At 39.6% G+C, this 26,954-nt stretch overlaps 1 protein-coding gene across 5 annotated transcripts; it reads right to left on the bottom strand.

Moving 5' to 3' along the window:
* Positions 1-1,442: 1,442 nt before the first annotated feature.
* CUNH12orf40 (chromosome unknown C12orf40 homolog) lies at positions 1,443-26,340 on the bottom strand. 5 transcript variants are annotated; one of them, XM_027640012.1, is made up of 13 exons: positions 18,437-19,820; positions 16,787-16,826; positions 14,604-14,739; positions 13,557-13,689; positions 12,981-13,047; positions 12,086-12,190; positions 8,788-8,894; positions 5,704-6,236; positions 5,393-5,465; positions 4,645-4,705; positions 4,008-4,074; positions 3,212-3,291; positions 1,443-2,758 (listed from the first exon to the last, which is right to left on the bottom strand). In XM_027640012.1, exons 1-13 carry the CDS (start codon positions 18,601-18,603, stop codon positions 2,144-2,146), a joined length of 2,184 nt encoding a protein of 727 aa, XP_027495813.1. In that variant the 5' UTR covers positions 18,604-19,820; the 3' UTR covers positions 1,443-2,143. The 5 variants fall into 5 exon arrangements, with proteins under 5 accessions (XP_027495813.1, XP_027495815.1, XP_027495814.1 ...); XM_027640014.1 differs by having other exon boundaries at positions 18,740-19,819; XM_027640013.1 differs by lacking the exon at positions 18,437-19,820 and adding an exon at positions 18,214-18,427.
* Positions 26,341-26,954: the final 614 nt, after the last annotated feature.

The raw sequence follows: 26,954 nt of genomic DNA, 5'->3' as shown, positions 1-26,954 counted from the left end.
GAGTGTGTCTCCTCACAGATCAGTTCTGCAGATGAGGAGTATCTGCCTGAACTTGGGTAGCTCGCTCCACTGTAAAACAAACCACAATTTAGAAGTCCCAGCAAAAATGCCACTGTCACAGAAATCAGGAGTGTAACTTCCATTGTGGGTTAACGGCAGTTCACTTCCGTTTGGGTCACTTCAGTACCTCACTAACACAAACACCAAAGAACTCTCTGACCATGAGGCAATTTTACATCTGCTAGGATAATAAAAACCCTCAAGTCTAAAGCACACAGTGCTGGAACTTTTAGCTGTAATGTGCCACCCACTGGCCTCTGCCACAGTGTATTGCAGGAGGCTGACAGGCCAAGGGCGATGGAGCAGAGTCAGCCATGGGGGAGGCTGTGACATCAGACAGGCACCACTGGAAAGGCTGGCAGGTACATACTGGGGCTGGGGCACTGCTGGGAAAGCAGAGATGTCCTAATTTGAGTCAGCATGGGCCATTGCTGGTGTGGCATAATCTCAACTGGCTTTGTCACACTGAGTGAACAACTGTGCCTTAGAAACCACTGGTAACAGCTGAGCTCTCAGCAAATCACAGCTGTTACTCAAATAAATTATAGCTCCTGTGGAGATGAATATTGCAGCTTAAAAAATAAATACTAGGGAGTTTGCTTTGACATTAAATTCAGGCAACCTAAAAAGAAAATCTGCTTATGTCAAACCTTAGGAAGTGGGAAGTAAATTGCCTAAACAATAGTTACATGTTTCAGAAGTTGGGCTGTGCAAACCATTTCCCATGGATGCAATTTATACATATAGAAGACAAAGCTATGTTCTTCTAAGTACAGAAAAATCCACTTAAATTTCTGAGGTGCTATTTTTAAAATAGCATAGCTATAAACCTCAAGCTGTTGAGCAATGTAGACCTTCTTTTAAAAATGGCTCTTATCTTCAAGAATAAAACCCAGCAGCAAACACAACCGCTAGTTTGATGATGAGAGCAGGGACAAAGGATGGTGACAAGTCTCATCCAGGCTGAGTGAGACATGCCCCTTCTACAAAACATAGAAATAAAAAAAAATGACATTGTGGGAATAAGGGCAGTGAATATTTTAACTGCAGACTCCAAGTGGAAAGCACAATATATTAATCTTAGAGAAGCAAATCTCCTGCTCTGTTTCGGGAACAGTCTCCAGCACAGCTTTTGACCAAGCCCAGTTTGTAAGGAAGAGGATCCCTGCACACAGACAGCTGGATAATGCCAGTGCATACACACACACAGTTTTTATACATATACATACACATACATACATATATTTTTATGAGATATACAGAGAGAGATATCTCTGTAGAAGTAAAGGTGTATGGATCTATAAGTAGATGTCAGTGACAGAATGAGTCACCCTACCACCTTGACTAGGAACTTTTTAGAAGGAAATACTGTAACCTAGAAGCAATATTATCAGAAACTTTTATTTTGTTGTGATTTGTGACTTCACATAAATACTGAAGTGAAGAGGAAAGTAGTTCAAATTTTTAATTTGCAGACAGAATACAGAAACACATGAAAGATTTGTTAGTATTAACAGCCAGAGAGTGTATCAATAAATGTGCTGTGGAAGGAAAAGTCAGCTTTTTTAAAAAATAATAAATTAGTTCTTTTTAAATTACATTCTATTCTATGTGTGCAGATGTACATTTTCTGTTGTTTTCCATTTTTGTATTTAGTATGAACACAGAAAAGTCAAGTTTGTCTGTTAAAATGGATAAGAACCAGATAATAGCTCTGAACTAAGACCCACATCAAAAATGTTTTGAAGTGAAACAGCATCTTTCTACTACGTTAAAAGAAGCAAAGTCAACCCCAAACTACAGAATCCTATGGATATATGGTAAGAAAGCCAATCTAATTCCTAATGCTTATATTTACTAGGGTATTGTAAAATCATGTATTAACAGTTGGATATTTATAGAAACCCATATTTAGAGATAGCAGTAGTTAGACAGAAATCCATAGGTATTAATAGTTTAAAGCAAACAAACAGCAAAAATATTTTTTGTCCAACCAGGCTAGAAAAATCAAAACATGTCAAGCGAATGAAACACCCTGAGAACAGAACAAAACTTCTGTGTTCCTCCCATGCCATCTAGTTGGTCACTGCTTATCTCTCTCCTTCATTTTATCAATGTAGTTCAGCACCTCCAGAGTCCTTTTGCCAGCCAAACTCAGGTACTCGGCTTCAGAAGGAAGGGTAGCGGTCCCGGCCGCGCTGCCGGCGCCCGCGGGCTGCGGTATCTCCTGCGCTGGCAGTTCGTCTTCTCCCCCGGTGCCGGCGGTGCGGGGAGGAGGGACCCCGACTGGGCTGCGGGCAGCGGGCAGGGAGCCCCCACAGTTGCACACCCGCAGGGTGCCACACTGGGTGGCCACATCCGCCCTCTCTACTTCTGTCACAGAGCGCTCAGTCTGCGACCAAACATCACACCTGGTGCTGCGAGTGACGTGCTCTCTCTTAAGGGCTCGGTTTGATGAGCTGCCCTCGGATGGGGCAGCGTGGTTTTTATTTTCGTCCTCTATGGCGCAAAAAATTAAGCCTTTATCCTGCAGAATGTTTGCTTCTGCTCTAGCCAAACTACTGCTGGGCTGGAGAGGCACAGTTCTGGTGTGGAAGCTCTTGGGGGCCTCTCTGCTTGCTGAGAGGTTGGCATCATGTGTCTTCAAGGACTCTTCATTCAGATATCCTGTCTTTTTGGCTGTGTCTTCCTCTTCGCGCTGTTTGAATAGAATTGTGTGATTGCAACTGTTTAAATAGTTCAATAACTAAGGACTAAGTTAATGACTAACTAATAACTAAGTTAGTCAAATAAACAGAAAGGTCAGAGCTGTCTGGTTTAGGTTGTTAGTGGGTTTTTTCATTCTTTTCCCAAGGATGTACTCCTGGCTTTCAGTGCCAATGCAGACCTTCAAGCTCACATCTTCCCACAGTCATGCTACTGTAATTCCACATGGCCAGGCATTATCAACAGAACAGACCACATGTCTGTTAAACTACTTAGGAAAATTTACAGCTAATAATTTCTTGTCCTCCTCACACATGAATTTGCCTTGTACGAGGCAAAACCATAAGTAAGATTCCAGCTACATCCACCCTTAGATGCCCTCAAGAATGGAGATATGATCTGAATGAAGCCCTGCCAACCCTCAGAGGCTGTGGGGTGTACTCACTGTGTCAGGACTGCAGCTCAAATAGCTCTCAGTCTGCCTTGGAGAGTAACTGTAAGACTGGCTGAGTGGTGACTCCATATCTTGAAAAATAGATGAAAAAGAAAGGCTACTCACCAGAAACTCCCCTAAGATCCAATTCTCAAGTACAGCATGTAAAATTAAACATTATTATTTCTGATGCAGTTTTAAGATACTGTTTAAAGAATAAAATGTTAGCAAGTTCAATCTAGGCAATCTAAGGCAGTAGCCAGTTCTTCTCCTCTCAGGAAAACATATCTTAGCAGAAGTTGTGAGACAGGTGCCCCAAAGCTTCAGCTGTGCTGTTAATCAGCAGCTGCACCAGCAGCAGAACTGTGCTACCCAAAGCAAGAAGGACTTTGCAGAGCAAGGGCTGTGAGAGAACACAGCAGACTCCATGTGCACACTGGCTGCCATACAAGTTACATGCTTTTTTCTTGGAGGCCCATGAGAGATCTTCTGCTCTGAAATGCAGCCAGCACAGCTGACCCTACAGCTACAGCTACCGAGGGAGCTGACTCCCCTCCCTCTGTCCACATGTGGAATGACAGCATATAGTCTAATGGAAGAGAATCTTTCTTCAAGGAAAAGCAAACACAGATGGTTCTTAGCTACCTGGTAATGCTACTTGTCTTTTTACAGTGCTGTATGAATCAGAAAAACAAGCCCTCAACAAATGAAACATCCCAAAAAGATCATTCTCCCTGGGTTTAAAAGTAACTGTTTCAATTTCACGTGTGGAGAAAAAGAAAAGTAATAATATATAAATGATACTAACTTTTCTCCATCTCATCAAGATTTGAACTTGCTCCGAATTTAGACTCTTTCTCTCGTGCTATTGTAAACTGTAAAAAATAATGAAGTGTTAATAGTGAGGGTTCAGCTGGATCAGCACCTTGGGTTAAGAGGAACATTCAGTTTCTATATTACATAAAGGAGCCACTGCACTGAACCACAAATTATTTTAAGAGGTATTTGTACCCTGAGCAGAACCATATGTACCTGGGTGACTTCTACAGGCAAAACATCTAACAGACTATGTGCCAGTATATGTATACTGGCACAAAGCTCCTTTACAATACTGAAGCATCCTGCATATAATGTCTGGGCACTGCCTGTAGAATTTGATCCTAAGGGTTGATGGGTAACTTACACAATGTATTTCAGGCATCAGCTGAGGTGTGAATCAAAGCATGTGAACTGCGGACCTGTAAGGGCTGTCTATCTGAACCACTTCACTAGAAGCAGTTCTTTCTGAATTCCTTTTATAAACCAGGATGGCAAAGAAGCTTCCACAGAAGTTAATTCAGTGAAGCTATATTCAGTTTCTAACTGTTGTGGATATTCCTTCTCCGCCTCAAACGAACGTTGCAAACAGTAGCTTTGACAAAAAATATGTCTCTTTAAAAAGTTACCTCTTCAAATCTAAAAAGCTGGTTCTGTCTCCAGGCTGTTTCTTTCATGGACTCGTCATCCCTGAGGAATGCAAACACAAAGTTCTCTGGTGAGTGATTTTTCCCTCCTGTATTTTTATTTTCTTTCTGAGTTAAAGTCCTCACTTGTGACTTTTCTGTCTTCAACTTTTATTTTGTCTTCAGTAACCATAAAATGCTTTCCACTATTGAGATGACTGAACTTACTTCTGAACTGAGATTTTACACCAAGAATCTGTTTTTCATAAACTTCATGTCTGTTGAAATGCAAAATGGAATTGGAGAGATGGCAGAAGATAGTGCTGTTTTGTAAAATGGAAGATATTATGGATCGGAGGCTTTGAAAAACATGTCTTTTGTAAAATATGGGGCACTCACATGTGCTTACTTTAGCCCAGGGAAGATACTAATTTCCTCTGCAGCCAGTGGAATGTGGCAGAGTCTTTTAGGGGGTAAGCCAAAGCAAGATCTTAATTTCAGGAACTCAAAACTGTCCCATGAAGCAGTATTTCTCTGTACTTATTATAGGCAGATGAGCAAAGGTATAAGGGGCTTACCTGTGCATAAGTTTACTCACATTATGCACTACTATTTTCACTGGGAAAACTTGACTCCTTGGTAATACTGTTTAGAATTTTACCTTCCTGTCCTCTTGGCAGGATTTCTCCAATTCAGTAAGGTCTCTGTAGTTATCAGTAGTTAATAGTTTGATAATTTCCATGGCACTTACCTTTTTTTTCTTGAATAATTCTGCACATTCTCCTTTAAGTTAATCTGCTGATCATGGTGATAAGCAAATGTCTCTAAAATAAAAAAAAAGTAAACCTTGATTTTAAAATGTAATACCATAAATGCAATTTGAAAGCAAAGCTTTCTGTCAAGTTTTTAAAATAAATAATTGGATTTAAAATTAAGTGATTGCAATCAGAAAATTCATAGCATGTTTTCAGTCAGAGCAGATACATTTCTGGTTATAAGAATATATGTCTTTAAAAGGAGAATAAAACCCAGAATACATGTCCTTTAAATCTTGATACGCACCAATTTTTTCAAAGTTTGCATGTTTTTCTTTCTTTTCACAGGGTATGAAGTAGTGCTGTCCCTCATTGAAGTTCTGCAGGTCGGTTTTATGAAGTCCACTGGTTTCCTTGTAGCTTGCAGTTGAGTCATTGTTACTTTTAAGGAAAACGAGTTCTGGAGCTGTGAAAATGCCTTCAAGGTGTCTGTCTACAGAACTTTTTTTTTTATTGATTGCAGGATAAGCCTTTCTAGTGTTGTAAGGATAATTTCTGTCAGTCATTTGATTTCTAACATCAGAATGGATGAAAAAAATGTCAGTACTGCTTTGGTTAACAAAAAGATTAAAATGCTTTGTGGAAGGATTATTATGGATTGGTTGGCTCTCATCTTCAAACAGTGCCAAAAAGGAACAACCACTTCCAACTTGGGGAGCTTTCAGTTCTGCAGTTTCTTTCACAAAATCAAATACTGGTGCTTTTATTCCCTCACAGTTTTCTGATTCCTTACTGGTCATTATGACTGGATTTTTCCTGGCAGAATTCATAGGGTCTAGCCTGGGGGTGGGGGATGAAGCGGAGTGGGGGTAGAAAAGAAAAAAAAAACATTTTGTTTAGTATGCAAAGAAGCAAAATACTGACTGCTAACACAACACTTTATAACTTGATGATAAAAATCTCAAATACTTCACTACTCATCATACTTGTTTTTGTCCTAAATGAGCAATTTTTCAGCTGAAAAATTATGTATTTTATTGTATTTAGTTTTTACTTTATAGTAAGATTGGTTTAAAAGGGGGTCTGTTTCATAATATCTCCAAATATGCCAAGCCATGGAGCACATCCTCCAGGGTGTGATTTATAAAAGCAGCCACAGTATGTCACTGCTGCTCCACTAGCTGACCAAAGGCAGCAACTTTGGGGAGGGGACAAAAAAAAAAAAGAAAAAAAGAGGAAGATAGTTTCCTCTATTCATAAAAGTAGTTTGTTCCTCAAGATTACAGTTCTCTTGGGTACTGAAAAGCCTAATAAGCTCTGTGTACTGCTTTATTCCTGATCTCTCTAACAAGTGACTTCCATTTGTACTTGAGATCAGTAATCCTGATTCAGCACAGAACTCCTCTATTGCACTGTCAGGCGGCCAGTCAGACATTTTATTTTGCCCAGACTTCCCTACTCCACTTCTGAGATTAGTGATTTTGAAGATGTTATCATGCAAACATCAGAGGCTTGAAAGTTATCATGCTTTCACTTACTTAGCTCTTAATCTAACATTTTGACTGTATTTTTTCCAGGCCGGATCTGCTGATCTGACCTTTCAGAAACTCTGAGCAAAAAGTTAAGAGTCTTCAGAAGCACAAAGAATTGGCAAAAAAGGACATTCAAAAAACGACCTTTCTTTAAAATGTTTTGAGCAATGCTGTCAATGGAACTTGAAAACTGAAATGTAGTACAGAAAACTTCTGTGGTGTTCTGTTCAGCAAATACTTGGAACTGGATAAAGATTCTACAGTACTTCAATGAAGTAGTTTCCTCTGCTTACAGAAGCCTCCCCAGAACAGTTTTAAAAGGCTAACCACACTAGACTTTGTTCCTGGAAAAATTTGGACAGATATATGTGAGGAAGGTAAAACTGTTTTGTGAACCAATTCAGAGGGTTATTCTTAATTCCAGCTGAACATTTTGTAATGCAAAGTAAAAGTTAAGAGTAGATGAGAAAATAAGACATATAAAATTTTTGGTTAATATTTAATGCCACACCTCTCAGAATTACGCACATTGATTACATCACCAGTATGCTACATTAAACAATTGTATAAATTTACACTCTACTTTTCACAGTGAAAGAAGGTCCCTTCACAAAAGAACTGCCATCTCTTGAGGTATAAGAATTTATGGCTACAATGGATGAAAACAAAACAAGGATAATATAAAGAAATGGATTTGAAGAACAGTTGGAAAGGAGATGTTTTTAGTGAGCCATAAATGGGTAGAAGACAACAGGAGGTGCCATAAACAGATGAGTGTAGGTCTGACGGCTGGGGGAGAAATGAAAGGGGAGGTGTAGGTGCAGTAAGGTTATGTAGGGCTTTAATGTAAAGATATTAATGAGGAATTGTCCCAGATATACAGCAAGGTGAATGCTATCCTCATTTTAGGTTTTGCTGGAGAAAACCAAGAGAAGCTACAAGAAGAGTGAAAGATAAGGTGGCTGAGAGGAAGCTAATGTGCCTGGTTATCGTGTGACCAGTGAGATTATCAGTCACTTAAGTCCCCAAGCAAACAGGCTGTAGGTACTTCAGGAACAGCAAAATACTATATGGTCTTTTTATGGCTCTATCCAGCCAAAGCTAGACACTGACAGGAACTTTCAACCAGATGGCAGACTCATAGAATAAAACGAGTAAAGAAAGATTAGCTGTGTACAACCCCTAGATCCAAGGGAAGAGTTCCTGGAAAGAAAATTATATAAAATGTTCAGTACAAATGAGTCTGGTCCTAAACCATCTATGATTAGAAATATTTTTAATCAGCACATACAAACAGAAATATATTCTTGATTTCTAACCATTCTTTAAAAAACAAAGTGCATATTCCCATAAAAGTATTATTGAAAAAATTATAGGGGAAAAGAGCTATAGCAGGATCACATATGAAAGAGCAGGAAAGAAAATGCTTTGTTGGTGGAATTCCAAGTATAAACAAGTAGGTGGAGTTGCTCAACTGATGCTACTGCATCAAGGTCATCAGAAAAGCACTTGTAACAGTGACCAGAACTAATGAGACCTGAGGCAGCTTCACTCTCCTTGTGGCTTCTTAGTAAATCTGAGCTATCATTCAAGGTAAATTCAGTAACACTATCATGTTTGTGACATTGAAAAAAATAGATCATGGTTCCAAATGCCTACCCAAAATTCAGCTTTTGCTGCCTTTCAGCAAATTGAAATAGCTTTGTATGTTTAGTCTTTCCATTTGATTTCAATTTCTATTTGAAAAGCATCAAAAATCAGTGAAAAAGACAAGTAGCAATAAGCTTCAGATAATCTTAGTATTTTTCTTAATTAAACTTGACTGTTATTTCCCTCTTTAGTGTAAAATCACTGCCTACCTATGAAATGGTTCAAACAGTTCCTGAAGCACTGTATCAGACTTCCTGAAAACGCACTGGCTTGGAGGTTTAGTATTCCAAGAGTCTTGATCAAGACTATTTCCTGGCTGAGAAAACAGTAGAAGCTATCAAACTCTGAATACACATAATAGCTATAGTCTTTAAAACTTTAAACTTGGGTTTACAAAGAATATACATGTTTTCCCACCATTTTTACTTCTTTTTATCTTTACAGTGGAAGCTCAAACCTGCTAACAGCCCAACTGAGTTCTGTATAACTTACACTTTTCCACATTTGCATATCAATGTTAATACGCAAAATGTCCTTTTAGCATCCCATCCTCCCATAGTATGAACAAGCTTGATAGACTGCAACAATCTGAAGTTCCACTGAAGTTGACAGAATCAGAAAACCTCGTCTGGAAGGGACCTCAAGAGTCATCTAGTCCAACCTGCTTAAAACAGGGCCAGCTTCAAGCTAAGGCCAGATTGCTCAGTAATGTTCAGGACAACCACCTGCTGCATGGCCTCTTCTTGTGCTTAGCCAGTTTCGTGGCTATTTTTTATCCTGTACAAACAGAATTTCCACTGTTGAAACTTGTGCCTTCTACCTCTTGCCATTTCTCTGTGCACCTCTGGCTCTGTCCTGTCTGTAGCTCTGTTTAGACTGTAGAAGACACTGGTTAGTTCACCCCATATCCGGGTCTTTCCCAGGCAATGAAAGCCCTCTTTGCTCACTCTCTTCATAATCAACACCTGCTCCAATCCCCTAACAGTTTATGTGGTCCTTCATTGGTCTTGCAACACTTTGCTCATTTCTCTCTTGTACTGGGGGGGGTCCCAAAACTGGACACAGTATCTCAGACGTGTTCTCACATATGCTGCTCAGAGCAATAATCACTTGCCTTTGACTGCTGGGTGTGCCCATCGTAACAGCAGGTCAAGGGAGGTGATTCTGCCCCTCTACTCTGCTCCCGTGAGACCCCACCTGAAGTGCTGTATCCAGACCTGGGGCCTCCAACAGAAGAAGGAGGTGAACCTGTTGGAGTGGGTCCAGAGGAGGGCCAGAGAGATGATGAAAGGGCTGGAGAACCTCTCCTATGAAGACAGACTGAGACAGTTGGGGTTGTTCAGCCTGGAGAACTCTCTAGGGAGAACTTACAGCAACTTTCCACTGCCTAAAGGGAACACAAGAGGGCCAGGGATGGACCTTTTACAAGGGCATGTAGTGATAGAACAAAGTGTAATGTCTTTGAACTGAAAGACTGTAGTTTTAGATGAGATATTAAGAAAGAATTCTTCACTGTGAGGTTGTGAGGAACAGGTTGCCCAGAGAAGCTGTGGATGGCCCACCCCTGGAAGTGTTCAAGGCCAGGATGGGTCTTTGAGCAACCTGGTCTAGTGGAAGGTGTCTCTGCCCATGGCAGAGGGGTTGGAAATGGGTGATTTTTAAGATCCCTTCCAACCCAAACCATTCTCTGATTATTGACCTGTTGCCAAGTAGACTTTAGCCAACAGACAACTATTTTGAGTATGATAGCAACAGACAGTTTTTTATTCATCTTATTGTCCATTTATCTGATTCATACCTCTCCATTTTGGCTACCACGATCCCATGGGAAACCTTGTCAAAAGCCTTCCTCAAGTATAGGTAAATAATGCCTGCTGTTCTCCCAAATTTACTGAGCTACTAATTTTGGCACAGAAAGCAATTGAGTCCACCAGGGACAGTACAACCTTGGAAAAACTGATGGCTGTTCCCAGACACCTTCTTGTTTTTCATGTACCTTGGAATTGCCTCTGGGAACTTAGCTCCCTAATCCTTCCAGAGACAAAGGTGAGATGATACTTCCCCAGATCAATTAGATCATTTTTGCAGATGAATATAACACATTTCTTGTCACTGGGAAGCTTTCCTGATCATCACAGTCTTACAAAGACGATAGATATCTGCCCTGCAGTGATGTCATCCAACTCCCTCAATATACTTGGATGGACTCTGTCCAGTCTCATGTATTTCTTTATGTCCAGGTTACTATGGATTCTCTAACCTGTTCCTTCACTACTGTTTTGCACCACTCTCCTCCAACTCCCGAATGAGCTTGAAGAATAGCCAGAGAGCAGAACTTGTCTGAAAAAACTGAAGCAAAGTAGGTTTTGAGTGCTTCAGACTTTTCCATGTCCTTTGTCACTACGTCTCAACTCTATTTAGCACTTTCCTTCATTTTCTTTCTTTGATGAAACATCTAGAGAATTCCTCCTTATCACCCTTCTCACCCATTGTGATTTTCAGCTCTGACCATCCTAATGGTACCCCTCCAAGATCAAGGTATGCTTTTGTGTTCTTCCTGGGTTGCCCATCCCTCCTTCTACACTTCTTCTTTGCATTTGAGCTCAGTCAGGAGTTCCCTGATTCAGCCAAACTGGCCTCTGGGACCTACACATTCTCTTGCACATTGAGGTAGACTGTCCTTGTGTTTTGAAAGCACCTTTATTGGGCTCCTTTTTTCTTCAGGTCAGGTTCCTCTGCGTTTCTGCCTACTCATTTTCTGAACAACCCAACATCTCCCTTTCTGAAGCCTTTGAAGTACTTCTTCCTCACTTACCTCAAGACTTTATAATACCACTGATGATACACATAGAATTTGTTTTATTATTTCAAATTAATAATATATTTTCTAAAAAATAAAGCATAATATATTTTCTAAAAAATAAAGCATATTGTATTTGCTATTACTTTTCTAAGGATGACTGTTTTAAGAATCCTGAAGTTAACAAAAAAAAAATAGTAACATGCATCAGAACAAATAACTCAATTGTTATTTAAAGGTAATGAGTTAAAGAGCAGGCTTTCCTCGATCCTTTTAGAGCACTGAGAATACTGTAAGAACTATGTTACTCACACTGAAAGATTAAAAATTAGGTCATGGGATCAACTGGGATCATACAACACCCAGTTACACCAACTGTATGTTTAAGAAAGCTGTATCTCCAACTATAATACACTTCAGCTTTCTTTAACCAATGTTACAAGCCAGAAACAAAAGAAAGCCAGCAGCATGTGACTAATTCTCTTTCTGCAGATATCAGCAATGCTGAGAGCTCAATGTTAAGCTCAAGTTAAGCTTATTTCAGAACAATAAAACAAATATATTTGTATATATGGACTATTCGTTGCCACCAGCCTACAAGAGATGTTGATTGCTTATAATTATCTTCACAATTACACTTTATCTACATACAAAACAAAAGAAAGATAGTTTAAAATAATTCTGTGGAAGTAAAATGTTAACCAAACCTGCTTTTGCAGCTTCTCTTCATAGGTCTGTTCCCAAATGTCACCCATTAGGTTTGTGTTGAACTTTTCTTCTGGAAGCTGTGTACAGTTAGAGGACTGAAAACCCTAAGAAGACAATGAACAAGTGATAAAAGCTCTTGCTCAGTTGTCTTCTTGTTCCATACTAGAACCAACATACAGTAATTCAGCTACTTGTGAAAACTAGACAAAACATGGCAAAGAGAATTTTATCAGAAACTGTTTTGATTTAAGCATAAAGTGCAAAATAATCAAACCTTTCTATATCTTTTACATCTCTGCGCATATACCACAAGGAAGAGAAAATTTTTGTGTATTTGAATGTCATGATACGACTTTTTCACAAAAAAACCATAAGGCTATAAGGGCTTATTTCAGGCAAACACATAAGTACCTATTTAATTTGAAGCATGCACACAAATGTTATCCTGCGGAGACATGGATATAAATACATTTTTAGCACTAGGTATATAGGTAAATGATCTGCTGAATTGGTTCTGCGACTTGCACTTAAGTTCACTTTTATTTATGTTTGTCACATTCCATCATTTCACATTTCTGGTTTTTTTTAATTTACCTGCTGTTGGCCTCTGTTCCTTTCCCATAAGCTCTGTTCTTCATGACTAGCTTAGAGCACAGATATTCTGAAATAATTTGCAAAATGCCTAAAACAAGATGAGCCTTTCCAGAAAAATGTAAGCAATTGCAGGAATAAATATAAAATGTGACTGCAAAATAATATATCAAAATAGTCTTAAAGAGGAAGACTTCACATATTTCAGTATCGATGAGATTTGGTCACTCTTTTAAAAATAACTTTAAAATACAGCAATTGCTGAACAATTTTAGTTTTATATCATAGGAAAAATAAACCTACATTATGCTGGTATTTTACTTTCTCTGAGAGATGCTGCCTTCTGCTGTCCAGTACTTGCTTTTGTAACCTTGTAAAATGAACAAAAAACAGCCTATGAAATATGAGATACAAGATCTGTAAGATTTAAATTTTCTGAGTATTAATTTCAAAATAATTTAGGAATATTTTTCCACACATCTTACAAAGGCCTGATTCTTAAGCAGTTGTGAGCAGCCTGTGTGTGATTCGGTCAGGTCAGGGTCTGAAGCTGGATGGGAAAGCAGTGTAAGTGGATAATGCTGTTTGAACAGCCTGCTTCTCAAGATAAAACTAGTGTATGTACCTGACATGAGTAAAAACACACCGCCTTTTTTTTTAAAAATCTCTCAGCTTCATGTGCAGTGTTTTATTCAGAATCTATTTATTTACTCTCTCACAGTAAGAGTATCACTGGAATGCCAGGAGTGATTGTGAAACTCCCTGTTTACTACGGTATGTATATGGTTTCTTAACACTCCAAATATAAAACCATCATGAATTAAATACCTTTTCCAGAACTTCATTTTAGCATAACTATTGCCTATTTTACACAAGTACCTGTTCTGGAGATCATCCAGGTTTGACTTATGTTGTGTATGTAGTGGTGACGTGGGAAGCTCTAAGTTGTGTCTCCCAGGAAGTTTTTTTACATCTTCAATGATATCCACGTGGACTGGCTTCCTCACATTCTCTGCAATGAAATTATTCGGTATGTCAGAGCTGGGCTTGGAGAAACTTTTGAGGCTCCTGAATTTTCACTTGAGTACAAAAGCTGTTGTTTTAGACTTCTTAATCCATTTAAAGCCATATTTTTTCTTTCTTTTTTTACTAAAAATGCAAAAACTCTATTCTAAATGGCATGATAGTATAAAATTATTCACAGTCAGCTGCTGTGTGTGGACAGGCTCTGTTGCCCTCCTCAGTCATCTTCTACTTTTCCTCAGCATAGGACAACAAATTTTCCACAATCTGGTTTATGAGAATATGTCACAGAAAATAAGAGTCATAGAGTCATAGAATTGTTTAGGTTTGAGAAGACCTTAAGATCATTGAGTCCAGCCATTAACCCTGCACTGCCAAGTCCACCACTAAACAATGTCTCTCAGTACCCCATCTGCAGGTAAAGAGTAGGACTGAAGTTGCAGTGACGTTTCTTTAGAAGTTTAATAATGGATTTTAGGAAAGATAATTTGGGTAGAACTGACAAGATTATTCCAAATGCCCAAATGAAAAAGGAAGTGGATTACAAATGGACCCATTCAACGGCAAAGGGAAAAAGAAATGGATATAAGATAAAATTAATGAATAGAAAATGAGGAAGGTGCATAAGTGTATGTTGCAAACATTAACCCTTTCCTGGCAGAACCAGGACAGTGTACAAGACTTCAAAGGTCACATAGGCTGTAGCCAAGGTTATTTGATTCATCTTATGCCCTGACTTTTTATTCAGTCATAATTTCTGTATATAGTTACAATTTTTTATTTTAAAAATAAAACAACACTGAGCATTAAGTTACAAGTGGAAGAACAAGAACGAAAATAACAGCAGTAATAGTTAAAAATAACTGATTCTGAGAAGTCAGAACACTGTTACTCAAAACTCACCAGTGTTGTCTTTTTTGGTTGATATCTGGTTAACCACATAGAGATTAAGAAGATCTAAACTGACTGCTGAACTTTTAGGAGACGATACTTCCAGAAGCTTCATTTTTGATTTAAGTTTCTTTTTTTCAAAGTATTCCTTAAATTTTTAAAGGAGATAATAAGTTTTTGACAAAAGCTTCAACAACAGACTAGGAGTATAGATAGATATTTCTTTTGAGATTAGCAAGAAAGACTTAGTGAACAATTCCTAATAATAAAACCACATGATTAAGTACCTCTGAATTCTCACACCCTGTTAGCAGTTAATTTATTTTTTATGGCCTTGAAAAAGACTGCAAGTATAATTCGGTCATATTCAGAATAAGTCACTATTATCTTGATGCCAAAAATTTAGTCCTTAAACACTCATTTCTCAAACTTTGTGTATAATGGCTAAAAAATATTTCTTTCAAATAAAAGATAAATGTGGCAAGAAAAAAGTCTTTAAAAAATTTAAACTTGGGCTTTTTGGGTAACTTATAAGATAGCAGGCAAATAAACTAGCAAGATTACATACACCAGATGTGCCATCCATAATGACACAAAGAGTTTATTGTTCTCCAAATTTGTCTTTCTTGACAAAGAAAATAGTCTTGTGACAAGAAAAAAAAAGACAAATCTCTATGACTGGGACTTCAGAAAGACTTTTTGTTGCAAGGAATAAAAAGAGATACAACTGACACTTTGAATATATCAAGGAGATAATTCTGGAAAATTTAGGAAAAAAACCCCATCATTTTGTAGAGACTTAATAATGATCCTAAAATCATCAGTATCAAGTACAGCAGACTAATAAAATAAAACAAGTAAGATTTATTTTTTCTAACTGAAAGATGGATATTGAAAATTGAAGGCTATGCCAAAAAGAAAAAAAAATAGTACTGGCTTTTCTTCTGAAATGTAATTCCTCTCCTGAATGCAGGTTACTTGTAACCAATATACCCAACATGTTCATTGGTAACTAATATTCAGTATAATTTATTATTATCTTTAGCTTTCTAGGCTGATTTCCTCTGTGGAAAAATATCTATTTTTCAGTTAAGAAGTAAAATCAACCTGTGTACAAATCAACACTTCAAAATTTATATTACTTTGGGGTCCACACCCCTAAGATGTATCCAATTCCCTTCAGTGTCCCAGATATTTTCTTCCCATCACCTCTAAATTACTGAATTACTAATAACTGTGTAATAGCAATTACAAAATTACCACTCTGTTTAGTAATTTAGTGCTACATTATTAAAAACAATCCTGACTTGGATCCTTTCCTTATTTCCCTCCTCCACTGAAGCAAATTACATAGTTTTAACATCAATTATGTGGTTTAGACCAGTAATCCCTGAGAAAACAGATATTTTGGAGAACTCATAGGCCTCCAGGAGACTGGGAAAGTGATGAAGACAACAAGGTGCTGATTGGTCCCACATTCCCTTATGTAAACGTTTTTATTTCAGTGATTGTCTCCACACAGTCAGCCTGTTTCTCCTACTTCTCTGTATGCCTATGCACCTGCTCTGGGCACTGGGGATACCAGCTTCAGTGGTGGAGCTTCCCTGTACTGCCTCTTTCTTCCCTGCTTAGGACACTGACTTCACTTACTGTGGTTATAGCCATTTTCTCTTACTGTTTTCTTCCTCTTTGCTGTTTGAAACATCTTCTGCCAGGGATAAGTTTGATTCTCTTGAATCAAAATACAAATAAGCTGGCCTACTTTTGCAAATGCCAAATAAAGTACTTCAGTGAGCCTAACACTCTTTAATACAGCCCAGAAGAATAGCTGTGTATGCATGTGTTAGGCCAGCTGACCATGTGGTTGTCACTGTGAGGCTTCAAGCAATGCCATGTGTCAGCACATACCAATGTAATATGGTAACAGAAATAATTCAGTAAAACTTAAATTGGGCACATTCATTCGTTCATTCATTCATTCATTCATGCCCTTCTCTGGCTGCCTCCTCTTCCTGCTGGAATTCAGTGTAGTAAACCTAGCACAAGACTTTTGCCCTAAAAGTCAGGTAAAAATATTTCAACTGTTAAGTTACTGTTTTGAATCTCACTCTAAATGCTTTGAAGGTATTATCTAAGTGAATCCACTAAAGCATTTATATAACAATGTAAAATCCAAGGTAGCTAAAACCGTTTACCTTTTGTTTTCTCCTTTCCTGCTTTAATATGATTCTGCTCCTAAAAATGCAAATAATTATTATTTTAATTGCAAAAGTATAATCTTGAGTCACGGCTTTAATTGCTCATCAATGTTATTGAGAATTTAGGACACAAATTTGTTATGTTATGTTGTGTTATGCTATGTTATGTTGTGTTGTGCTGTGTTCTGTTATGCTATGCTAATGTTATGTTATGTTACCTGTTATGTTATAATGGATATTCAGGTAGTTAAGTCAATATATCTCTGTTGAAGTCACCTTGACTGATCTTGGTTTACTCAGGTAAGGACAGGACCACATTGTATATTAGGCTACTACACTGAACATGAGAAAGGAAAACAGAAGAAGCTTTTAGCCATTTGACCTGTAATGCAACATTTCATCAATTTGTAATTTCTTAAAACTTAAGAAATCTTTGTCAATATATTATTTTCTCCTAATTTTCTTTGTCAAGCTGCAACATAGTTCCAAAATATATCAGCAAAAAACCCAAAGGAGCACGATACAAGCTTTTACCTTCTTGGTACAGAATATTGTGAACCTTCCACAAAAAAGGTAAGAACAACAGTTTGTCACTACAAGGTGCTGTTGTTTGTGCACCTTAGGAGACAGTTATACCTTTAACTATGTATCTCACTTGTAAAACATAGCCTTAAATGAATTGAAATGGATTGCCTACAGGACATAGTGCACAAAATTGGATGTCATGGTCCTGCTGTGAGCAGGGTGAGCACGGCTGCATTCCTTGGGTCGGTAAGATTAGGACATTTTTGAGGGTTAGAAATATCAAATATCCCCTCGGAATGACTTTTTTTTATTTTCCTGTTCTTAAGGTTAGAACAAACTTTCTAAACATGCATACATAACTTTTGCCCTTGCAGTGGGGAGAAGCCTCAGTAACAGGTAGTTTTTCTTGCACCTCAAATGCAAATCCCAGACTCACTTAAGGAACCCTGACAGATACTACCAGCAGCAGCAAGCAGCAGGTTGATTTGTATTTGCTAAGTGCGTGCAATACTCCTACACGCTGTGTTTTCTTACAGAGGGTATGACAGACAGACATTTCGGACAATGTTGGGTTTGGGGTTTTGGTTTTTTTTTTTCAAACTGAATCTCTCCCTTCCCCCTGCTTCACAGAGGCAACATTCAGAAATTCCATTTTGCTGGGAAGACTTCCAGATGAGTAAGCCATTCTTTTAGTTTGATTCTGCATAGAGTCAGGAAGATTACAAAGCTGTGTTTAGCAACACTGCTTCCCAGTGGCTGGCAAAATCTGTGGGGTTTACATTTCTAGTAGATGGGCAGATGGCACAGCACCTAAAGAAGCTGAATGTTATCTTATTTATTTTGTTTTTAACATTACAACTCAGTTTGTGGTATTTTACTATTTCAGTGCATCTCAATACCTGTACATCTTTTTCTCCAAATGGTAACCACTGCTGTTTGTTGAGGGTGTGAGGAAAGGCCTCACCCAGCCCGTCTGTGGAGAAACACTGGGCCTAAACATGACAGCCCTGTCTGGGGCGGGATGGCTGTGTCACCACACAAACCACAGCGCTGCCCAGACTGTGAGGGAACACCGACACAGCATGGAGCTGTTTCTGTCAGCCTTCGAAGAGTTTCACTCACCGACTGCCACCAACCCAGTTCATTTTCTGCTGCTGAGGAGGGAGGGAGGGAGGGCTGGAGGTGGGGGCGATGGCCACAACGGAGATGGTTTGCAGCCCCCCAGCAGGGCCACAGGGCCCTCCTGCAGGGCTCCTCCTCCTGGGAGCACCAGGGCAGCTGCTCTCCATGTCCCCAGGCTAGCAGAGAAGAAGGAAAGGGTGGTGCAGGGACAGACAGCCAAAGGGGAAGGATGCAGAAAACCAAGCAAGGCAGCTAATGGGGAGGAAGTGATACTCTGGTTGCTGCTGCTCCTCCTCTACCCACCATGTTTCCATACAGGCTGCTGCCAGAAGCCATTGCCCTTTTGCAAGGGGGTCATGAACCTCTTGCTGTCCCAAGTGAATTGATTTGTCTTTCAGGGCCAGCTTGTCTTTGCTACAACCACCATACTTTTAAGGCAAGAGAGAAGCACCTTCCTCCCCATCCCGCTCTTCCTCAGGTAACTTAGGGGCAACAGGGGAATCAATGAGCATTTTCTACTAGCAAGCGTTGTTGCCCTTGGGTCTCTCTGATGACCTTTTGTGCGCAAATGTGACAAACCCTCCAGGAGAGATGCATTGCTGGGGGTGCTCCCTGTGCTCCCAGGGCATTTAGCAGCAACACAGCTCCACTCGCTCCCTTCCCTGTGACTCCCTGCCATTGTTTCAGCAAGTGAAGGCACCCATTTACAAAACAATCATCAAATTTTACATGAATCTTTTCCTGTGGCATTTCTTTACTGAGCTATCTTTAGCCTAATGTTTCTCAGGGTACTAAAGTTGGCTTAGCGTTAGTACATCAGTGGGAAGGATGCTCAGAGTAGATAACAGGAGCCTAATATTAAAAATGACCCAAGATTTTTTTCTTTGTAATACTTCTAATTTGATTAGGGTGTTTAAAGAATCTGAATAGTATGCATAATCGTTTATTGTAACAACACTCGATTAAAATCATCACAATAAGTAATATCTATATTTTAAGTCTATGTGCCTCTACAGCTCATATGATAGATGACAGAATGAAAGTTAATTTAACTAATTTCATCACTTCAAACATTAATTTTTATTTTCAATTTCATCTAATGTACATGTTTCACATGTTAATACTATGTCTAAGATGACGTTTCATGCCTAACATATTCAAATACCTTTTACTTTTGTTTTTCTAATATATCATGTTTTCTGTATCACCATTACCCTTACTTTTCTATAGTATTGTCTAGATTTAAGGAAAAAAGTGCACTTTTCTTTATGTTTGATTTATTTAGTCTGGTAGTTAGCAGTTATTTGTAGAATCCTGGAAAGGTGACACGACAGCTTCAATTATTTTTCAACATAAGAAATCTTCTCCTCAAATTATTTTCTGCAGATAAAGCAACACTATCTGTGGTGTTTTACACTAACCTGGATGATTGTTCTGCCCTAAAAAGTTCTTTTTAAAAGATGGCTGTGATATTGCAAAGTCATGATAAGAGTCTGAGGAGGTTTAAAAGAGAGGACAAAACTTGATTTAAAAACAAAGTTTCTCCTTTTAAAAGTAGCTCCTCTTGAAAGACAGATCTCTCTTTCAATTGATTTAATGAAAGGCCCTTCCTCTATTCACCTTAAAAGGGTATAGAGACAGTAGATAGTAGAGAGGCTAAACAGTTTCCAAACATAGCAAACCGGTCAGCTCAGAGAGAAGCACTTAATCTGCCTGGGTAAAAATCCAATGCCCATCTGGGAAGAACATGGGATTCAATCTACATGGCAAACCACCAGCCAGGACAGTATCACTGACAACAGTAGGTTGACACATTGCTATATGAAGCAGATGCCATTCTTAGCTGGTATTATTTAGATGGAATAATTTTTCACTGAATGAACCCTCAAGACTAGGTGCAGTCCTTGGCTTGATGGAGAACAATGTATGACATCTGTTTCAGAATCTCGAGCTGAAAACCCCATTTTATGAAAACAGTATTTCTATAAAGATTAAAAAAGACCAAAGAATCCTCTGCAGATGTGCTAACTCCAGTAAGGGAACAATGTCAGTCTTGTTAAGAACAAATTAGGAGAGGGAGTTAAAAGAATTAAATCTTTACATGTGCTAGGAAAAAGCTGAAGGATACCAGACTTGAAAAAAAAGAAACAGTCTGAACCACAGCAAATAGCTATACTGCATTCAAAAGAAGATAACAGTAGGGAACATGAACTCTGAGAAACACAAAAATACAATTAGATAGGTCAAAAAGAATTTGGGAAACAACTAGGCAAAGGAACCAAATTACTAAATCACTCTTCTTCACATCAACTAGGAGCAAAAGCTTGCTAGAGGGCCAGTTGAGGGCCAAGGTAAAACATAAGTGCTCAGAAGAGACATGGATGTTACAGAAAAGATAAGTCAGTTTTCTCGCATCGGTATTCATTGATGAGGAAACTGGGGAGAACTTTATGCAGGAATCCTTTCTGGAGAACTTACTGAGGATCAGTCCAAAGTGAAAATAACAACAGACAGTCAAAATCATCTTAACCAAGACAGAACAAAGACTAGCAAAGCACCAGGACTAAATGGTATTCACTGAAGAGTTTTATAATGAAGCACTATGACCATGTATAACTTGATTTTGGAGTCGTTTTAGAGACTAGAGGGTAGCAAATGTGACAATTTTGAGAAATAATAATTCTGTGGCAATCCAGAAAGCTTACTTCTGCATAAAAAAATTGCAGGAACTATAATATAAGTCAGCATGTGAAAAGCTGACCTATAGTGTAGCTTCTGCAGATGGAATTTGCTGCCTCATAAACATGTAGAAAAGAGTGATTGCTGTAGTCTTGATGGATTTAATTAAGGCTGCTGACAACATCTGTTACTTAAGGTTTTAAGAAAACTAAGAAAGAATGAAATAAAAGGGAAGGTCCTGCCATTTATTAAAATGCAAAAGAAAGGGAGGAGAATATTTAGTTCTGGTATCACTGTACTCAATGGCTGGGGGCTGCTATGGAATAGAGATTGACGAACTCCTGAGATGGGAAAGTTGCTGGGCGAGAGTGGGAGAGAGTGAGGAAGAGTGAGCTCCACTGTTGAATGCCTCTTCCAGAACAGGCATAGGTGACCATAAAGTGGAGCCTGTGGGAGTCAGGGTCATATCAAGATGAAAGGAGGGATTCTTCATATATGATATGGTAGATCTGAGGAATTGCTTGCCATAGACATTATTATTTATATAAGAGTTTACATTATTTCAAGAGAGACTGGACAAGTACTTTTAAGAGTAGAATATTTAACAGAAAAACCTCTCACTCACAAAATTCTCACAGTTAACGGTCAGAGGTTGGGAGAGTATGAAGCTGTAGCAGGGGAGGCAGCATCACATGTAGTTGCAATTCTTTTTCTTCCTTGGGTATCTGCTTAGAGCTATTGTTAGAGGCAGATTCCCATGCTCAGTGGAGCACTGGTCTGAACCAGTTTGCTTCTTCTTAATATTTAGAAGTCTCCCAAATAAGAGTTAATAAATAAACTACAGTAGATGATCTTTGTGTTGTCATATCAGCTGCAAACCCTCAAAAATTCTTGAGGCATGACAAAAGGATGGCAGCAGATCCCGTGTTTGGGGTGTATGAGTAGAAGAGATGATTTTCCTGGATTTATTCCTGCCTGCACTTTTGCAGAGTAGAACACTGGCTCTGCTGAGGGCAGAGCCAGTAGCACCATTGCTAACTTATACCAGCTACATGACTTTACCACTTTTACCTGTACTATTGCACTTGGCATATAGCTTATTTAAAGTGTTCAAAATGCACTTGAAAAAAGTAGCATTAGCATTTTCTTCAGATGATCTGAGAATAGAAACCTTAAACAGAAAGAAACTCAAAGCAAAACCTGAAAAACATATGTAACATATTCAAGACTTCTGAAAGCATAAAAGACACATGCTGATTCAGCTGAATTACCTGTATAGAATAAGAAATAAGCTTAACAAGAAAGAGAAATATGTCTAAAAAAATACAGATATTTAAGTTTTTAAGTATTTAAGTGTAAATACTGAAATGTTAATTCTTTGTCTAAGATCCTAACTTGGCAGTTTACTGTGGTTGGAACAGCTGACATCTTCTCCATCCTTGGCCTTTTCCTTGTCCCTCTCTGTAAAGGGAAAACAACTTGTTTACACTTCTTTCTAGAGCTGTATTCTGTCTAGAATGCCACTGTTCTCAAAAGTCAGAATTGTTTGTGATTGGTCTGCTGTTGACTGTCCCATCAGTCAGATTACTCAAATCCCTTATGGATAAACTATCAGAACCCACAAGTCATACAGGGTTCAAATTTACAGCAGCAAGTATGCTGTAAGAGTAAGGGAAACAGAGTAAGGGAAAGAGGACTCCTGGTGTGGGAATGCCCCCCATTTACACCATCTCTGTGATGTCTACACTCAGGAGCCAAACAACAGAGTAGGATCTCCCTGTTTCCTCTCTCCTCTCTTGCCATAACACACCTCTGGCTATTCTGGGTACCCTACAGCCCCATTAGGACCAAAAGAGTTGGAATCAGCTGCTTGGTAGGATCAGACCAGTCTCACCACAGTGACACTTTTTCAACAAGCTTCTATCTTGATCCCTTTCCCCACCCACGACGTGGGGTGGCCCAGTTCTAGTTCCATTTCCATCTGAAGAACCATTGCGACACTTTGAAGGATGGGGAAAGGGAACTCCAGGGGTTTCTCAGGGGTCTTTTCTGACCCTGAGCCTGGAGGGGAGAGGTGCTCCCCCCTCCCCCCCGCACGTGGCCCCATGGCCGGCAGGGAGACAGGACACCGGGCGTGGAGAGGAGGCAAGAGAGCGTTTATTATTGGGGATGTTACATTTATAGGGTTTAGGAGGATTCACAGAGTAACCAATTAGAAGTCTCAAGGGGCTTACAGGAACACCCAATCACAGGAAGGAGTTAACAAAGGCCAATGGGAAACACCTCAGGACACCTTCCCAGGACATTCCTGCATGGATAACACTTGTCGTGGGGGGTGCTGGGAAGAAGAAGCATGTGTTTGCCAAGAGACCACCAAAAGCCATTTTAAGACATGTTTAAACAACAGTTTTTCCCATATAATGCAGATTTAGCGCTACACTTCTATATCTGTGATTTTAACCCTGAAGCTCCTTGCTCGGCTTAGATCTCCAGATCCTAAAGGAATTACAGTGTCTGGATATTCTACTGAGGTATATGAATACAGTCAACAGCTCCTCTAAACTAGCCTGAATAAGCGGATAATTTCTGCTGATACAAACTTGAAATCAAAGGTCAAGGTATCTTATCACCCTTTTCTGATAAAAACATCATATTTGTCATTGGTGTGCCTTGACATCGCAAACTCATTCTGTGAGTGTATTTCTGTACTTATGTAAGTGATGACATTAAAGTAAATAGAAACTTTGGAAGTGCTTCAGAGTAAGGTATTTACTTGATTAATGGCTTGTATGTTCATCCTCTCTTGAATCTGGCTCAAGCTGAGTCCTACTATTCCCACACCCCTATGATAAAATATACAGCTCAAAATTAAAGAAAATAACAGACGTTCCCAGCTCACCATATTACAGTACATCATATTTTAGACATTATTTACAGTTCAGTATTAGTATTTGAAAACAACAAGCACTGTGTGGATTCATGACATGTTTTACACATACTCATCCACATAGAAGCTGCTACATACTGTATACATGACCTATGCATATCTAAATGTTAAAGATCATAAATAGTAATGATTCAAAACACATAATTTATATCTATTTTTCAGTATCTTTACTTTTTATTTTTTATGTCTTTATGGCACAGTGGGTATCTCCATAAGCAGTGAGGAAATTCCAGTTTACTGCACACTGACATAACAGCAATGGGACCTTCTGTTAGGATCATATAAAACATCAGGTAAATGGCCTTTTGCTTAAAATGTTGCACGCTTTGTTTTTTCAAACACTGAATCAAAAGATACAAAAAATGATTATGGAGTAGGACTGATTGATATCTCTTGCATAATAGCCTTCACATTCCAATTCCACTACCTCCATTGCAACCACAGAGTTGTGCAAGGACCAAGTGCTGGTGTGGGAGCCAGTGGGCATAAAACAAAAGAGAAAAAAGAGACATCAGTTGCCATGATTACACTCTAGTTCCTACGTATTCAAACAGTCATGGACGTTAGTCACTCTAATATTCATTATTGCCATTTCTTCTTCCTCCTCAGTTATTGGTTCCTGCACACAAGTTATTTTAATGCATTTGGTGAAAACTAACCATATGACTAAAAAACAATCATTTGACACTAACAAATGTGTTTTTCCTTAAGAGAGGATAAACCCCCAAACATTCTGGTTCTAATATCAACATCCCTCCAATCTCACAGCTTCAATTACTCAAACTTCACTGAACACTGCACCAATATTACTGCAGCTTTATTAATTATTTTTGAGTAATATTGTGAACTTTTATTATGACTAAATGTAGTAAAATTGTTGCCTTCAGCATTAAAAAATTATATAAATCTAACACCTAAGGCCATGCTTCACAAAGAGGAGTTTGTGCACGGACTACTGAGCAGGACTGTGGCAGAGCAAAACTCTCAAGGCAGCAAGAACAGAAGAAAGAGAGTATTTAAAGAACAGTTTAGGCTTTTCTTCATCCTTTCAAAAGGAGGAAATACATTCCTTTTATTGACTGAAACACTGCACAGTCAGATTTGCTTCACTTAAATGTTCCCACAGATCTGACTGTGGGGTGTATGTCTGCACTAACCACCAAGCCACCAGAAATTTCAGTCGTCCAGGATCTTGCAAAGTGAAAAGTCAGCAGACATGCAGAACCAAAAGAGATCTGTGAACTTTCCCTTTGTAAGAGAACACTAGAGTAATGGAATATTGCAAATAGCTGTGGTTTGGCAAAATCTTAGAGTATGCTGTGGTACACACAAGCCAGAAAGGGAAGTATGCAGTTGGAGATCACGATTAAAAAAATAACAAAGTCTAAGTAAAGCAATTTCTTAGTCAGTGTATCTTGTGTCTTTGTGCACTGAAAAACCTTCCTATTTTACTGACAAAACAACCTGCAGTGAAATCACGCCTATCTACTAACTGAAAGTTAGCTGAACTGCACTAGGTCAGATTTTGACATTTTTCTAGCTTTGAGTTATTCAAAAAAAAAAAAAAAAAGGCTAGAAAGGTCTCTGTCTAAATCTCTAGCCTGTCCTCACTGGTAAAAATACAATAAACTCCAAAATTACCCCATATCTTCTCTAAGTATCTGTCCAGCCTATTGTGGACAAAATTTGTGCAACTTCCTAGGAAGAAATGAGAAATAGACATTTCTCGGTCTTTTCCTCCTGGTCTTGGCTTATTGGACTTTTTGGAAGGCACCTGGATGTTTTGATAAATGATGTCTGATTTTTAAAAGCAAAGCTTGCTCACTCTCAAATCAAACATATCATTCCTTCATCCTGAAGCTTCTGTTGCTCTCTAAGCATCATCACTGCACTCTGCTCCCACTAAAGGGGGCTGCTTTATAACAGTAAAGCAACTTAGCATTTGCTGAGTTACCGAGAGACAGGTGGCCTTACTCTGCATTTCTAGGGAAAGGCTGGGCTGCTCAGCACTCCTATATGCTCAGCACATTCTTAAATTCTGCTTTTATATACACACCCTAAACTAATGCTTTATCATATACCACCTTGTACAGCTACCTTACTGCTACATTTTCAAGGTGTAAAAGAACCTGAAGTATTTTTTAAGTACTCTGATCCTCCCCCTGCAGTTTCAAATACAGTACCTTTTCCAAACAAGGTAAGAAGTAGAAATAAGAAATTAGGAAAAGAGAAAAAATAAAGCATCAAGACAACTGTCTTTACGGTTGATTCCTTTGTGCGAAATTAGCCGGGTTTTGCTGCAGGGGCCGTGCGACTCGACCGGGGTTGTTTTGGGCTGCCAGAACACAATACCGGTTTCCTTTCGGCGAGCGGACAGGAAACAAATTACGCGAATTGTGCAGGCGCTGCCCCGGAGACGCCGAGCCGCCCGAGTCCTTCCCGCGGCCGCCCGACCAATTTCCGACCCGGGGCCGCCCGAGGCCACCGGCCCGGGCTGCGCCCGCCCTCGCCCGCGTCAATCCCGCACCGGGCGCCCCCCCCCCGCGGCGGCGCTTCAGCTCTCCCGCCCCGGGGAGGCTCGGGGTCGCCGGGGGTGACGCGCTGTCCGCCGGGGCTGCCGCGGGGACCGCGCTCTCCCCGGTGCCGCCGTCCCCTCCTCCCCCCGTGCCGCTGGCGAGGCCGCGGCCGGGGCCGGGGGCGGAGGCGGCGCCTGCTCTGCAGGGCAGGCGGAAGGAAAGGGCGGACGCAGCCGGGGGCGAACCGGAGCGCTGCAGGGCCGAGCGCCGGGGGACCAGAGGTGCGGCTGGAGCCAAGCGCTGGGGGAACCCGCCGCGAACGCGGGGCAGGGCGGAGCTCCGGGGCACTCAAGCTGCTGCCGCTACCGGCGCTGGT

Source organism: Corapipo altera, unplaced genomic scaffold (genome assembly GCF_003945725.1).
Source record: "Corapipo altera isolate COAL_440 unplaced genomic scaffold, ASM394572v1 1b, whole genome shotgun sequence".
NCBI lineage: Eukaryota > Metazoa > Chordata > Aves > Passeriformes > Pipridae > Corapipo > Corapipo altera.
The sequence above is the reverse complement of the archived record's forward strand: the minus strand, read 5'-3'. Positions and strand labels throughout refer to the sequence as shown.

Excerpts from the sequence above, each read along its gene's own strand:
- CUNH12orf40 (XM_027640012.1), bottom strand. The coding sequence starts at position 18,603 with ATGGAGAGCAGCTGCCCTGGTGCTCCCAGGAGGAGGAGCCCTGCAGGA. Across the intron at positions 14,740-16,786 it reads AGGAAAGGAGAAAACAAAAG|GAATACTTTGAAAAAAAGAA; the intron begins GTAAACGGTTTT and ends TAAAAATTTAAG. Across the intron at positions 13,690-14,603 it reads AACCAAAAAAGACAACACTG|AGAATGTGAGGAAGCCAGTC; the intron begins GTGAGTTTTGAG and ends ATTTCATTGCAG.